Source organism: Carcharodon carcharias, chromosome 21, assembly GCF_017639515.1.
Source record: "Carcharodon carcharias isolate sCarCar2 chromosome 21, sCarCar2.pri, whole genome shotgun sequence".
Taxonomy (NCBI): domain Eukaryota; kingdom Metazoa; phylum Chordata; class Chondrichthyes; order Lamniformes; family Lamnidae; genus Carcharodon; species Carcharodon carcharias.
In genome coordinates, this window is record NC_054487.1 from 37,214,026 (window position 1) to 37,229,400 (window position 15,375).

A 15,375-nucleotide genomic window follows, 5' to 3' on the forward strand; every position below is an offset into this window, starting at 1 on the left:
TCATAAGTTTTTTTTTCTGCTGTATGCTTCTGGATAACCACTGGGCTCTAAATTTGACAGTACCACTCTTTTTCTTTGTGGGGACATGTCTGCACTGTACCTGTAGAATCTCACCTTTTGAAAGCCTCCCACTGATTTGACAGTTTTTCCTTCCAAAAGCTGTATCCAGTCCACTCTTGCCAGCTCACCTCTAAACTTTGTGAAATTTGTCTTCCCCAATTTAGAACGTTTACTCCTGTTCTATCTTTGTCCTTTTCCATAATGATGCTAAATCTGACTATACTACGGTCACTATCTCCAAAATGGTCCTCCAGCCACTTGCCCAGCTTCGTCTCCTAAGACTAAATCTAGAAACATTCAGGCAACCTTTTACTAGCTTTCCAGGTAGACCACTTGGTAACACTTTTTGAAATGTGGTTTTCTATTGAGCTTGAGTTATACCGCAGGTGGTGCGAGCACCAGACGGGGTTACCGCAGTTGTTTCCAATTCCTAAGAGCAATAACCCTGCGCATTATGCTAGGTTTCGGGGCTGGTTGCGCTGCATTTTAGCACACAGCTGTGAAGGTGGTATCTGGACCCCGAAAACCACATCCCACGGTCACTTGGTTGTTTTGATCGTGTCACTTGTTTCGACTGGATTCCGGGAATCCAGTATTTCTACTGCTAAACCCCTTATCCTCCTTATCCAGCAGCAATGGTAGACCCAGTGAAATACGGATCTCCAATTCTAATGCTGTGATAAGGGAGCCGGGCAGATGTCAGCAGCAAGCTAACAAGACACCAATCTCCCGGAATCCCATCGCCAATACAAAGACAGCTGAAATTCTCACACAGAGTAAGGCAGATCACATTCAGGGATAAAGTTGACAGCTCAGGCTTCACACAGACTATCCCACATTCACCCATTTAGTGAGGTGCCACATTCAATGGCTGAGAGTGGCTTTCACAGAAATAGATGGGCAAGCGCTCACATTCACACTGAGAGTCTCCCAGTCACTCAGCCTCTCTCTCTCTCTCTCACACACACACACACACAACACACACCCACATCCAGACTCACTGTTACATTGAGTTGCTCTGCTCAGCCTCTCTCACTCTCTCTGGAGTCACCCACAGTGAAGGCGGCTCCGAGTCACTCGGCTGCCTTGCCACACGGGCTCAGTCACCCGCTCCATGCACCAGTCCTCCCGCTATAACCGCCTGACACGGAGCAAATCACAACAAAAAGAAGGAATCCCTTCACCAGAAGGACTTAATCTGCTACCAAACCCAACAAGTTGTCGCCGGACCGTGGACATGCTGCCCGAGTCTCTCTGGATCCTTGCAATCCTTTGTATCTGTCAAATGGGTGAGTGTAGCATTACCTGACCCGCGGTCTTTGCTTTGCATCCTCATCTCATTTAGAAAACAAGTAAAAGTCACATTTCCTGTGATATTCGCTTGGTAAGATTTTGTGAACCATTTCAGTGCTCAGGAGCTTATAACAGCTCCTCGAGGCTCAACAGAAAAGGTAGCGCTCGGAGGGAAAGTGCGTCCCGATGTAATGGGAATGTTCAAAATCCAAGCTGCAGCGGAATCTTTATTGAATTTTTATTTGACCATTTTTATTTGACCATTTTTTTTGAGTTGTGATGCTGGTTGCTGGCGACTGAGTCTCCGGGCTGTGCTGTGTGTGTGTGTGTGTGTGTGTGGAGAGACGGCCGAATGGACATTCTCCTTGCCCAGTTTCAATGATGAGAAGGGAGGTAAACCGAGGGGTGGCATCGATATTTGCAGCACTTGATATCAGGATGTGCCCATTATATCACTGCAGCGTTATTGCAAACTTAGGAAGGGCTGGGGTGGGAGAGTTGTGAGAATAATTTAAAAGGTTGGGTTTCTAAGAGGTTGTTTTGACCCCGCAGTTTCTGTAAGACTGCATCACAGCATCTGTCTATATATTCGTGTAAAACCTCACCTTTCTTTGATTATTGAACGTCCCCAAGCAAACCTTTTCATCATTTATATATTCAGCTGTGGAAGGCAGTTCCCATCGTTTTGCCTCTTAACGAACAAATATATCAAGGGTTTGGTTTGTAATTAGGTGGAGAATATTATGAAACTGAGAAATTGATGCAAATTGGGAGAATACAGCATGTCCTGTACGGTATGTCCTATACTCTTGCAAAGCCCAGCAATCTAGAAGGTATTTGTCTCAGTCATTGGTCCCGTTCAATTCTGTTACAAACCTCAATTCCTTTCGCATCTCTTTGTTCCTCATTGGACTCTGTTGTCAGCGTCTGTTAAGGACAGTTGATTACTCTGGGGCTGTTCTTCGTGGCTGCTGAAGCCAGAATGACGGAGAGAGTATGAGGGAACAAAGACAAGTCCCGCACAGATTTTTAAAAAAGAAACAATATTGTAATCGGGAGGCCTGCTGTTGGACAAGCTCTGTTCCCGATAAGTGCTACAAATCTCACAGTGTATGGTTGAACTCAGCCTTTTTGACTGACATTGCAGGCCACATTAGACAAATCTTTTCTATAGTCAGCTATGTAGCTACTAATCCCAGTGCACTATTTTCTTGAGCCAAACTTGGATCAAAATGATTGGAGGACGAGCGGGGGGCGGTGGTGGTGGGGGGTGGTGGGATGGTAGAGGAAGAAAAACTGGCAGGTGGTGAATGAACTCTGCTGAACCATATTCTCGCACCTCTGCCGCTGGGTTCAAACCCAGCCCAGGCAATGAGGAAAAAATCCTTTCTGATAAATGGTCTTATGTGAGTTTAGGTAGAGCAGTTCCTTGTGGATTCAAGGGCAGAGTGGTATAACTCATAATTCAGCATCAGTTGTTGGGTATGCTTACAATTGTAGGTCATAGTCAGACAGTTGAAATCTTTCTCATAAGCAAGTTCACTTAGTACACTTCACATAAAGAACAGTTGACAATTTGTGTTCAAAGTCACTTCAGAGAGTCAAATGTTGTTTTCACTTATCCATGTAACCAATGCTGTGCCATCTGTATTCTGTATTTTGTAAGACAACTGGATGTTTTCTGGGATGAAGTTTCATACTCTAAATATTTATGGACGAATGCAAAATAAAAAGCATGCCAGTGGAGTGGACATAATGCCAAAAGTCATCAACAACTGAAAACCGCAAAAATCTGACAGTAGAAATGAATGTAATAAGTTTATTTGAATCTCTGCAGCTATATAGAGCTACTTAAAGAATATGTGGTTTAATGGTTTCCTTAAGATTGATATACATGGCAGAAATGAAGAGAATCAGAGAAAAGGACGGTCAGTTACAGTCTCCTGTCCAAAAATATTCCAGTCTCTGTTCTTTCCATTCTATTGCTAATGCTGTAGAAGTTTACTTTTGCTCTGATGATGGAGTTTTATGAAAGGTAGTATTAAAGGAAAAGTACAGATCTTCAATTAACTGTTGTGCTGATTGTTTTGAATATCAAATACACCTTTTTGCTTCAGTTGTCCAGCTTTCTACTCAAACCCTGTGAGGAATCACACTTTAGCCTGTCTGTGGCACAATTTATTCCAGTCAGATTATAGTTCAAAAAGTATCCAGCAGAAGATAGGAACATAGGACTTCAGAGCAGGAGTAGACCATTCGGCCCTTTGAACCTGCTCTGCCATTCCATAAGATTATGGCTGATCTAGTTGTGGTCTCAACTCCATTTTTCTGTCTGCACCCCCCCCCCCCCCCCGCCCCCCCATAACCCTTGATTCCCTAGTCTGTCAAAAATCTGTCTAACTTTGCCTTGAATAAGTTCAATGACCCAGCCTCCATTGCTTTCTGGGGAAGAGAATTCCACATACCAATGACCCTTTGAGAGGAAAAAGTTACCTTCATTTCAGTCTTAAAAGTCTTAAACTGTACCTTTAGTTCTAGTCTCTCCCACAAGTGGAAGTATCCTCCCCGTATGTACCTTATCAAGTCTCGCCTCTGAGAATTTTTTTTCATGCTAACAGTATCGCCATTTCTTCCAAATATAAAACTCAACGATTTGATTGCATTTTGATAGAAGTTGACCGATCAATCCTAACTTAATCTGAACAGAAGCCTTCTAATACCTTTTTGCATTTGGTTCCTTGCTAGGAAAATTGCATTCCTTTTTCATTCTTTATATATTTTTCTTTTATCCTTATACTTCTTATGGAAGATTTAATCCTTGCTTTTGGTCTTGTTAATGTTTTGTTGCCTTTCTCATTATTTATATTTATAACCTATTTGGATTACACTTGTCATAGAAAAGCCAAAGTTTATCTCAAGCACATCTCAAGTACGTGGAAGCCATCAATAATAGATAACAGAAGTTTGGCCATTTCAAACAGATGTTCTGCTGGATTTTGTGAGCTGCAGTGAAGTCCGGCGTGAAGCCAGTGAAATGTAGACCGATAGCCTGCAGTCCTTTATAATAGTCAAAGGAACCAAGAAGTTTATGGATGAAAGACTGAACTAAATCTTTCACTGAGGTAAATGAGATCATGTTCCAGTGACATTTAGGGCTGCCTCGATAAAGCTCTGAGCTGACCACCTGAAACCTCCAAAGAGATTGACTTCAACCAGCTTGGGTGGTGATACAGCTAACTAAAAAGTAGGCAAGACGTTCTTAGAAAATTAGCCCTTTCTTCTCTCATATTGCCGCTGCTGCTACTCCTATGGCTGAACTCCCATGCTATAATTCTCTTGGTATTAGCCAACCTCAGGATAGGCTTTACTTAGACAGTTCAACAGAAGCATTTGAGACATACTCTGCAGGTGCTCAAAGTCTGTCCTTGCATTGGAACCATATGGAGTATGCATTGTGGAATAACCCCAAAGCACAACCTGTATGAGAGTTTTCTGAAATCTTCAGCTGACTAAATTTTCTTGTTATAGAGTCATGATGACACAGAAGGAGGCCATTTGGCCCATTGGAGTCTAGACATTTTTTTTCAACCTCAAAGATGAGAGTAACATTTTAAGGGAAATTGTAACAAACCTGAAGCTTCATTTTTTGAAGTTGTATTAATTTTCATTATTGCTCTGCATTAGCTACCAAGAAAGCCACAACGGAGCCTAGTTGTTGATGATGTTTCAGTTTTTCTTCTCTTTCTCTGGGGAGCATCTGGAACACTGCTCTGTAACATTCCACAATGATGCAATTGAGATTTGGATCCCATGAAAGAGGGATGAATGAAAATGTACCCTAACACTCTCTTACTTTATACATACTTTCTGATGTGCTTTGTTGCTCTGGATGTTCTCTAGACCTAATTAATTTTTTACTGATATTCACAGGACAATTGTTGGCTGTACTTTTAATTAAGACTTTGCACAATAAATGCACGCTTTGGTCCTTTTAAAAAAAACCTTTCATTCCTTTGAATCACCAGAACAGGTTATACCTCTCCTTACCTCTTCATCTTTGCTGGATCACTGCATTGAAAATATTGCAAGAGTGTTGTGTTCGAAAACACACAACACATTGTCATAAATGTCATTACCTTTTTACTTGTGGTTACTATGTTGAAAATTATGCCCCATGTTTCCGCCATACCAAACCAAAATATTTTATATTTCAAAATGGCTTATTGCAAATATTATTGAAAAATGTAAGACGACGTTCGTTATTAAAAAAAAGTTATTAATTTAAAACATGGGATTTTATTTATTAGTGAGATAGTTGGAAAATAAAGTGAGTTTGAAGACTTATGCATTGTTGAAACCTTTAACATATTGCATTACAGCAACTGCAAAGATTAATGTCATAAAGTGGAGATTCTATAGAAATGAAAAAAGTCTCAGAACTTGATACTGATACTCTCTAAAACATTAATGAGACCACGACTGGAACATTGTTTTCAGTTTCTGGTTACTGTATAGTTATAAAATAGAAGGCATTGAGCCATTGGCTAGGATTCAAAGAAGTACTTGCAGGGCGATTTCTATGTTTTTAGATTGATGAGCTATGCAGAATAGCTAAAGGAACTCAATTTGTTTTCAGGCGGGGAGGATCTCAGCTTTTTAAAATAATGATGAGAATTGAAAGAGAATATATGAAAAGCTTCTTTGTGTAGGACCAGCAGAAGAACGCTAGAAACGTGATTAAAAGCTGATGAGAATCTAAGCTTTTTGTACTTCAAGGCTAACTTCTTCATATTCAGGTTTGTTAACATACGAAGGTAAATAAATTGCAACTTGGCTCAATGAACAATGACATCTTGAAACATTGAAGCTTGGTACAGAATTGGAAGTAGGGGACATGACACTTATACAGCGCAAAAGGGAAGATTGTCCACACAGATCCAGTGTGTGAACCCAAATGGGCAAACAGTTTTGTCTTTTCTCTATCGTTCTGTTTATCTTCAGATTTTAACGATGCTGCAAAAATGAAGGCACTACGGTTTTTAAAAATTTTTCAGCTCTTCATATAAATATTCTGTCAAATGTTAAAAACAGCTGGAGAAAAAAATATTTAAGGATTGTGGCTGTTTGCTTTCAAATAATAATAGATTCTTTGACCATTTATATCAAGACAATAAACCATAATTCATCATCAGTCTATATTACTAGATTTCCAGGAAAAAAGTAATTATATAAATACATATCTTCATCAAAGCTGTTCATTTTGTTTGTACCATTGAAGGGGATCATTGCATCTTTTGTACAGATGCTCTTCTCCCATACTTTCAATGGATTTTGCCTGTTTTATTTTTAATAATCTGCTATGAGGATGTTGTATTACACAAAAAGGTCACATTTTCGAATATGAAAATAGCATCAAAGGTCTTTTTTTTCAATAAAGCTATTACTTTTTCATCCTCTTTAGTTTGCTTTCTCACATTTCCTGGCTGAGGGTGACCATTCCTGTTTTTGAATTATTCAACAAAAATATTGATGAATGAGCTAATCTTCCAGGGTGATGGTACTAGGCTTCATCTTCCCTAGGGTAGAGAGGTTAAAACTGATCAGTTCCTAAGATTCCATGTGGGAAGTATGTGTATTTGAACATTAGATGAGGATTAGATTCTGCTTTGGTGGAGTACACAATTGAATAGTTCCGCTATGGCCACTTTGGTGCCTGACCTCATTACAGCCCTTGGTCCAAACATAGACAAAATAGTTGAACTCGAGAGGGGAGCAGAGAGTAACTGCTCTTGGTATCAAAGCAATATTTGATCGAGTGTAGCATCAGGGAGCCCTGGCAAAATCAAAGTCAATGGGAATCAAGGGTAAATTCCCCACTGGTCGGTGTCATATGTAGCACAGAGAAAGATGGCTGTGGTTGTTGGAGATCAATCAAGTCAGCCCCAAAACATTGCAGCCGGAGTTACCAGGATACGATCCATGATGCAGAAGGACTCCCCTCAGCATAAGAATCCAAGCAGAGAGCAGTGAAGAGAGTCAGCGCAGAACCTATACCCACTTTTTACGGCACTAGCTGTTGTATTCTGGTAAGTGTTTAAAGGTTCCAAATCTTTTCAGTGTATGAGTGAATCGGTGAATGGGTGGATGAGTGCGTAAGTGGGTAGGGTGGCAGGTGAGTGAGGTGGCAGTTTGGCAGCTTGGTAGGGTGGCAGGTGGGTAAAGTGGTCGGGTGACATGCGGGTAAGATGGCAGGTGGAGGAGGTGATAGGGTGTCAGGTGGGTGAATGGTAGGTGGTTGAGGGGGTAGTCGGTGGGGTGGGGGCTAGTCCACTCAGTTATGGGGCGGTGGTTGGGTGATGGGGACTGGTCAGGTGAGGTTAGGAGGGGTTGTCGGGTCAGGGTGTTAGTTGGGAGGTAATGGTGGGGGGGGGGGGGGGGGGTGCGGGGGGGTGCATAAATGGTCAGTTAAGAGGGGATAGTTGGTGGGGGGAGTGGCTTTCAAGGGGGAGTAAAGGCAGGTCAGTTGTATAATTACCCAGGAGTTACTCTAGGATTTTTCTCTCTAACATTTCCTGGGTAACTATCCAGGTAAGTAAATCAGAACTGTCTGAAGTCTCCGACTCTACCGCAGAGTCAGACTTTTTGGAGGGTTCTAGGCAGGGTAATTGCCCATCAGAAGTTCAAACTTCCTAGGCAATTCCCATGAAGCCGGTTCATCAGGACATCCACACGGTCTAACTATCCGGAGACTGGAAAATCTGACGTAATGACAAGTGGAGATGTTCGCTGATTGTGCAACGTTCAACACCATTCACAGCTCCTCAGATACTGAAGCAGACCCTGCCAATATGCAGCAAGACCTGGACAATATTCAGGCTTGTGCTAATAAGTGGCAAGTAACATTCACGCCACACGAGTGCCAGGCAATGACCATCTCCAACAATCGGGAATCTAACCATCACCCCTTGACATTCAATGGCATTACCATCACTGAACCCCCCACTATCAACATCCTGGGGGTTACCATTGACCAGAAACTGAACTGGCCCAGCCATATAAATACTGTGGATACAAGAGCAGGTCAGGGAATTCTGCAGAGAGTACCTCACCTCCCGACTCCCCAAAGCCTGTCCACCATCTACAAGGCACAAATCAAGAGTGTGATGGAACACTCTCCATTTGCCTGGATTAGTGTGGCTCCAACAACACTGAAGAAGCTTGACACCATTCGGGACAAAGCAACCTGCTTGATCAGCACACCATCTACCAATTTAAACATTCACTCCCTCTACCACTGATGCACAATGGCAACAATGTGCACCATGTACAAGATACACTGTAGGAATTCATCAAGGCTCCTTCAGTAGCACCTTCCAAACCTGTGACTTCGACCACTTAGAAACACAAAGGGAGCAGAACTGCATGGAAACATCCCCACCTATAAGATCCCCTCCAAATCACACACCATCTTGATTTGGAATTATATTGTAGTCCCTTCACTGCCTTGGGATCAAAATCTTGGAACTCCCTTCTCAGCCACATTGGCGCCGGAATTTTCTGGCCTCATTGGCGTTGGGCATCATGGTGGCTGGGGGTGAACAGTATGGCGGGAAGGTCAAAAATCAGTTTCACACCGTCACAAAACTAGTTTGGGGGCCAGTGAATGTGTAATGGGCTTGTGAGTGTGTGAGTTTAGGGTGATGAAATGGTTGCCTTACCCTGGCGGCATGGATAAGATCATTCATCCTCTTTCTGCACTGGATGGCCAACCTCTTCTGTGCAGCATTAGCACTGATCACCACTGCCACCGCCTCCCAAGCCAGAGTGGTGACACTGATGGGCCTCCTTTGGCCAGAACATGGGTAAAGGACATTGCGGCGGGCTCCAACAGTGTCCAGAAGGCATCCCAGGGGTACATCACTGAATTGAGGGGCTGCAGTCTTCTTGCCATTCAGGGCCATGTCTTCTGTGCAGCAGTCCTGGGCTGGAAGCACAGAGAGCTGTGCACATGGCTGGACTTTAAATATGGTGCCCGGCGTGAGGAAGCAGCGAGGTGGCGATGTAATGGATGAATTGGAGGCTGCCCACCAGTGAAAGTGTATTTACCCGGAATGTATGATTAATGAGCCAGAATTGGGACAATACAGTGCAAAAACCCACTATTGCAGCCAGCAGGTAAAATGTCCTTTTTCCCGCCTGCTACTGCACTTAGTGCAAATTTGGGACAATTCCACCCTTTGTTATTACCAGCAAGGTAATCATTGGACATAATTGTTCAACTTTGAAATTAGATTTCTTTCCCCCCATTAAAGATTAAACTAAGATGAACTAATGGACTTTTTGCACAAAAAATTTAAATCAGTCGTACAAAAGCATTTGATAAAATTGATATAATTTATTCTCATTCAAGGGCCTAGTTGGGGCACCGTAAATCAATTAATTGTATGAGCTGCAATTATGTATGATAGTAAGGAAGCAATGAAATTGTCCAATTGAACTGGAGCTGGAAAACTAGAATAAGAAGTAATTTAATGTAAATTGCAGGGGGATTATGAGTGGGAAATAATGCAGTTTGTCAGCTTTACAAAAGGAATTGTATTAGATCATAACCAGCAGGAAGAGACGCTTAATATTTTTGTATGGAACTGTCTCTTGCGTACAGAAGATTAAGTGAAGAGACAATCTTCATTTCTGAAACAAACCTTCTGGAGAATTCATTAGTATAGAGTTCAAGATACCCAGTGGCATCCTAGTACAAATTCTCCACAACATTCTGTGCTCACACCAAATGCCTTGAGCCATCACTCCTTGTTACATTTGCCTCCATAAGTACTCCGTTATCACATTATACATTCACAAGAAAGGGACTTCATATACAATTACTATCCAGTGCTGTGAGTAGGGAAAGATTTAAAAATACTAGTGGTATATCTGTTTTAATATATGCCCACTACTAATGGGTTCTTTGTCGCTGGGTCAAAATCCTGGATGTCTCTCCCTAACAGCCCTGTGGGTGTACCTACACCACGTGGGCTGCAGCGGTTCAAGAAGGCAGCTCACCACCACCTTCTCAAGGGCAACTAAGGATGGGCAACAAATGCTGGCCCAGCCAGCAAAGCCCACATCCTGAGAACGAATATAAAAAAAAGTCTAACATTGTATGCATTATTTAAACTAAATAGCAAGGTGAAATGGTGCAGTGTGATATAAAATTATATATTAAAAAAATCAGGTGTAGAAATTTGATATGAACTTGCTAACAAAAGCTAAATAAATGAGCAACAAAAATACCTCTGTTGAAATGCAAGATTCTGTAAATTAAATTGACTCTAGCATGTTTGAATTAGCACTTGATAGTACTCTTGTTGTTCCACATCAAAACTACATCTTGGAAAGAAATTTAAGTGTAAAATGTCAGCCAGACAATATCCTGCACGCTGTATTTGGTAAAATCCAATCTGATTGACTGTTTTGTTTGCTTTCTCTTTCACCTTCTGGCTGTGACAGTGTATTGAGTCTGGGAGCCTAATTTTCTCCTTTTACTATATTGTTCTACCTGTATTGATAGTCTTCTGACTTGTACTTGCTCATTGACCTATTGATAGAGAAATAACACCATTGCTAACTTTTCAGACAAAAACTATGAATAGAATAATAGACTGTTGGGGGGTGGGGGATTCAATTGTTTGCAGCAGGGATGTGGAGCAAGGTTGAATGAATTGAAATATTGGAGCCATTTTTTTTACAACTCCTGACAAACTCAACCTTTTGCATCAATCATTTTTAATTTCTACAACTGTTGCCACACTGGGCGGAATTTTACTGTCCTGTCGTGGCAGGAACAGGGCCATAAAAGGCGGTGAGCCATTCGGAAGTCCATTCACTTCGGCAGGACCAGAAAACCCTGCTGGTGGGAGGGGCTGTAAAATCCCGCCCACTGTTTCTTTCAGAGGGGGAGAAGTAGAATTAACTTATAGCAGCATTTTTCTTTTCCTTCAGCTTGTGGGTAAGCAGGCAGGCTGAAGTATTCCCAGAAACCTTCACTAGGGAACCATAACACTGATGGGGCTTTTGTAAGATGTTGTCTAACCGTGACAGTGATTTGTCAAAGTGTATCTTCCATGGAGAGGAAGAATGTCTCTACATGAAATACAGTATCCAATTAGAAAGTGTAGTGACCTCCTGAGCATGGGAATAGCTACAGAGCACATATTTTCCTTTCATATGGAAAATTCATTGCTTTTCCGGCAGGGCAGAATTCTAAGCATGGGGACTTTTGCTAAACTGATATCATTTCCTGCATTGTGCGTTTTAGGATTGTATTGTTCAGGAAACCTGACGCAAAACCTCCCCCTTGTTTGGGAAATCTGACACAAAATGTCCTCCTTGTTTTCTTTGAAGTTATATATGAATATACCTTTCTGTTTGCCCAGACCACCATATGTTAACCAGACTTGTACCACTAGTGGTGGTTCAGACAGTTCCACCATGTCCTCTTCACAATTTGTCATATACCCAATAGCAGTTCCAGCAATTCATATCGACACAGTTGGTCCTGTTCTATTTAAATTGACCAGTTCCATCTCCACCATTATCATGTCCCCTCACCAGCGTACCACTTCTGCTTGCCCGAGGAGATAAAATCAACCAATTTTCTTTTGTTATTAATCAATGTAAATATATAAACAGCAGTAACCATCCTGGCAAGAAGAGGAGTTATTCAGCAGAGAGTAAATTAGTCAGAAATGCTTTTTCATTGCAACATCACAAAAATAAAATTGTAACAAATAACGAATGAAGGCCACTGCACCATGCTACTGCTGGAACCCGTACCTGTGCCTGTTTTTATCCTTTCCAAGCTGGCGTATGTGTTTGTTGCTGAACTCAACAATGCACTTTGCCTCTTTATACAGTATTACAGTATGTTTCTTTTCACATCTGACTATTATTTTCTTTTCAGCCTAGTAAACTGGCGGAATTTGCTGTGCCCGCTGGTGGCGGGCGTGATAGGTGGAATGCACGGAAAATTTGACGGGACCCACTTCACAATCGCGTGAAGGCAGGTCGCGATCTTCCGCTCAGTTCACTGATGGCGACGGGCCACATTTCCCGTCATTGGTTGACAGTAATACATGAGCATTTAATTAAAAAGTCATTCTGCCAGGCCCTGGGAACCTTGCTGTATCGACCATCCACATTGACGGGAAAGCACGCCGATATCTTTCACAACAGCACCCAGGTAACGTACACTTGGCGGCCTTTACTTTGTGAGAACTGAGATGAGTGAGCAGCAGTGTTCTCCACAGCTTGCCCATTGTTTACAGGCCTCAGGGGTGCCAGGGGTTGGTGGGAGAAACTGATGCCTGGCCCCAGAGGCGACTGCTGGGGTTGGGGAGGTATGTGTGTGTCAAGTGCTGCCCTGGCGCTGCATCCCGCACACAGGCAACTGAGGTGTGGGACAGGGTAAGTGAGGGAAATGGCCACACATTTGGGACACCTCTGCAACTGAGACAGAACAGGCGCAGCATAGTGATGTGATTGGGGTCGGGCTCCTAGCCTGCTCGCCCAAGTAAGCATCGCAGAGGCACCAAAGGGCCACCAAGTGCTCCATACCTTACCCTTAACTCCTGCCACCTCCCACCACCCCAGCACAGACTTTGACACCACCACTTTATTGGGCCGCAGAGCAGTTGGACTGCACATGTTGTACAATCTCCTTGCCAACACTGGCCATATAGCAGTCACTGCTGGAGGCGCTCACAGCCCCTTACAATCTCAGCATCCTGGTTTGGACCAGTTTCCCCCATGTCACAGGTTGACAGGGCAGCCATGCAGCGCACAAATCTCTGGCCCTCCGAGGGGTGACCAGCACTCTCGGGGAAGCACTAAGGGGCAGTCACACAGGGTCAGGAAAGATTCTAAATACATACATGATAACCACGTCTCTTTCTTTTTCATGCTGCAGGAGGACTACGTCAGGATCATGGATCCTGGTGTCCTAGCTGTATGCCTGATGGCCGACAGAGACTGGAGAAGACGGAGGAGAGAGCGACTGAGGCACCTGACCGCGCAAAGGTCAGAGCAGCAAACTCATGAAGAAGGGGCAGCAGGGACCCCCGCACCTGCTGCCCAGGAGCGACAGTGAGCCACAGCTGGTCAGTGCCTAGCGACACCCAGGGTCTATAGACTCAGCCTGACATTCCTGCAGATGACTGAGAACCAGTGTCGCCAACAGCTGCGCATGTCAAGGGCCCTGGTGGCTCACATCTGCCACTTACTGCAGGACTTGGCACCAAGAGGACATGGAGGGCATCCACTGCCAGTGGCTGTTACAGTGACCGCGATGCTCAATTTCTTTGCCAATGGCTCCATTCAGAGCTCCGCAGGTGACCTCTGTGAGATTTCACAATCTGCCACCCACAAATGCAGCCATGAGGTCACGGATGCCACCTTCTCCATGACACACAACTTTGTGCACTTCACCCGGGACCGGGACAGCCAGGATGCAAGGCCCGTTGGATTCACCCTGATCTTGGGATTCCCACAGGTGCAGGGTGCGATTGACTGCACTCATGTGATGCTCAGGTCTCCGTCACTACACTCGGGGGACTTCATCAACCACTCACTGAACGTGCAGCTGGTGTGCGACCACCAGAAACACATCCTGCAGGTGTGTGCACGGTTTCCAGGGTAAAAACGATGGGGATGAGGCCCTGCATGGGCTAGACAAGGCCGGCTCACTCGGGAGGCCCTCATAGCTGCCAGATTTGTGGAGGATGATGATGACATGCAGTGAGGTGTCCCCACAGATCCTCACATCACAGTTGTGATCGTTTGACTCCAGTCTGGCTTATGACAGCGCCAATACACTCTGTGAGAATGCTCCTGTCATGGAAATGCAGTGGAGACCCTAACAGTCACTCAATTGCAGTAGGATGATGACATAACGCAGTGAGGACACTCCATATATCTTCACATGGCCTCTGAGAATGTCTGACTCCTGTCTGGCCAAGGGCAGCTCGCTTGCGCTCCATGATCAGGGTCATCTCAGAGATGCAGCCATGAAACTTCAGATGCATCTGATGCTGTGTCTGCCTTCAGCATCTCAGCCCTTCAGGAGCTGGTGCACAGCATCGCTGGTCACAGATGCTGATGTGATGGGGCCAGCCCCGCCTTAAAGTTGCTGAGAACACACAGAGAATATGAGAGAACTCTGTGGTACCTGCCCACTACATTCTGGCAGCAATGACCAGCACTGCCGAGGTGCAGGCATCAGTAATGTTTCCAGGGAGAGTGAGGCTGGACTATCACTTTGGTCTGAAGGCTGCACAGAGCACAGGGAAGAGATCCTGGACTGAGACAGCTGCTTTTATCTTGTGCAGAAAGGTTTCACATCTGAGTGACAAGAACACTGCTCATCAGAACATAGGCAGGGAGACATTCTTGGGAGTTTATTGACAATAGTGAACAGTATGTACAAGTGATCAACACCCATACACAGGCTATGCAACTAATTCTCCTTAACTTTCCCTACCCTGTCTCCATGTCTTGGTGCTCCACAGACATCCACAGCGGAGGTGGGGGCAGCCTGTTGACTGTGATGTCCTGTCTGTGCTGACTTTGGCAGGTGTCCTCTGGAGGGCCGAGACTTGGTGGGCCCCAGCCTACTTTCGGGGTCCTGCTGTGTGGCAGTGGCACCCTCCTCGGCCTGTGAAGTTGGAGCTGCTGAGATCACAGGAAGAGGGCGGTCAGATGGGTCGGTCACTCCCAGGGTCACTTGGGTGGATGACCCCTGAGTGTGCACCTGCTGATCCTCCTCCCTATTGGTGCCCAAGGGTTCCTGACTGACTGTGAATGGAGGGGGTAGCTGGAGTGAGATCAAACTGCCCAGCACCCTCTCGTGTACACAATGTTGGAAGCCAACTATGGCATCAGCGATGGAGTTAAGCCCACACAGCAGTGCAGGAGTGACATCCTGGACCAAGGTCTCCATGGCGGCTGCCATCCTGCCAGTGTTGACCG

General features: G+C 44.3%; 1 protein-coding gene across 5 annotated transcripts in view; it reads left to right on the forward strand.

The window, feature by feature from the left end:
• The first annotated feature begins 1,015 nt into the window (after nucleotides 1-1,015).
• LOC121293028 (receptor-type tyrosine-protein phosphatase zeta-like) overlaps nucleotides 1,016-15,375 on the forward strand; it is a 274,424-nt gene continuing 260,064 nt past the window's right edge. For all 5 annotated transcript variants that reach the window (XM_041215610.1, XM_041215611.1, XM_041215613.1 and 2 more), the window contains exon 1: nucleotides 1,016-1,349. In XM_041215610.1, the coding sequence (XP_041071544.1) occupies nucleotides 1,175-1,349 (175 nt within the window). In that variant the 5' untranslated portion in view covers nucleotides 1,016-1,174. The remainder of the gene's footprint in view (nucleotides 1,350-15,375) is intronic.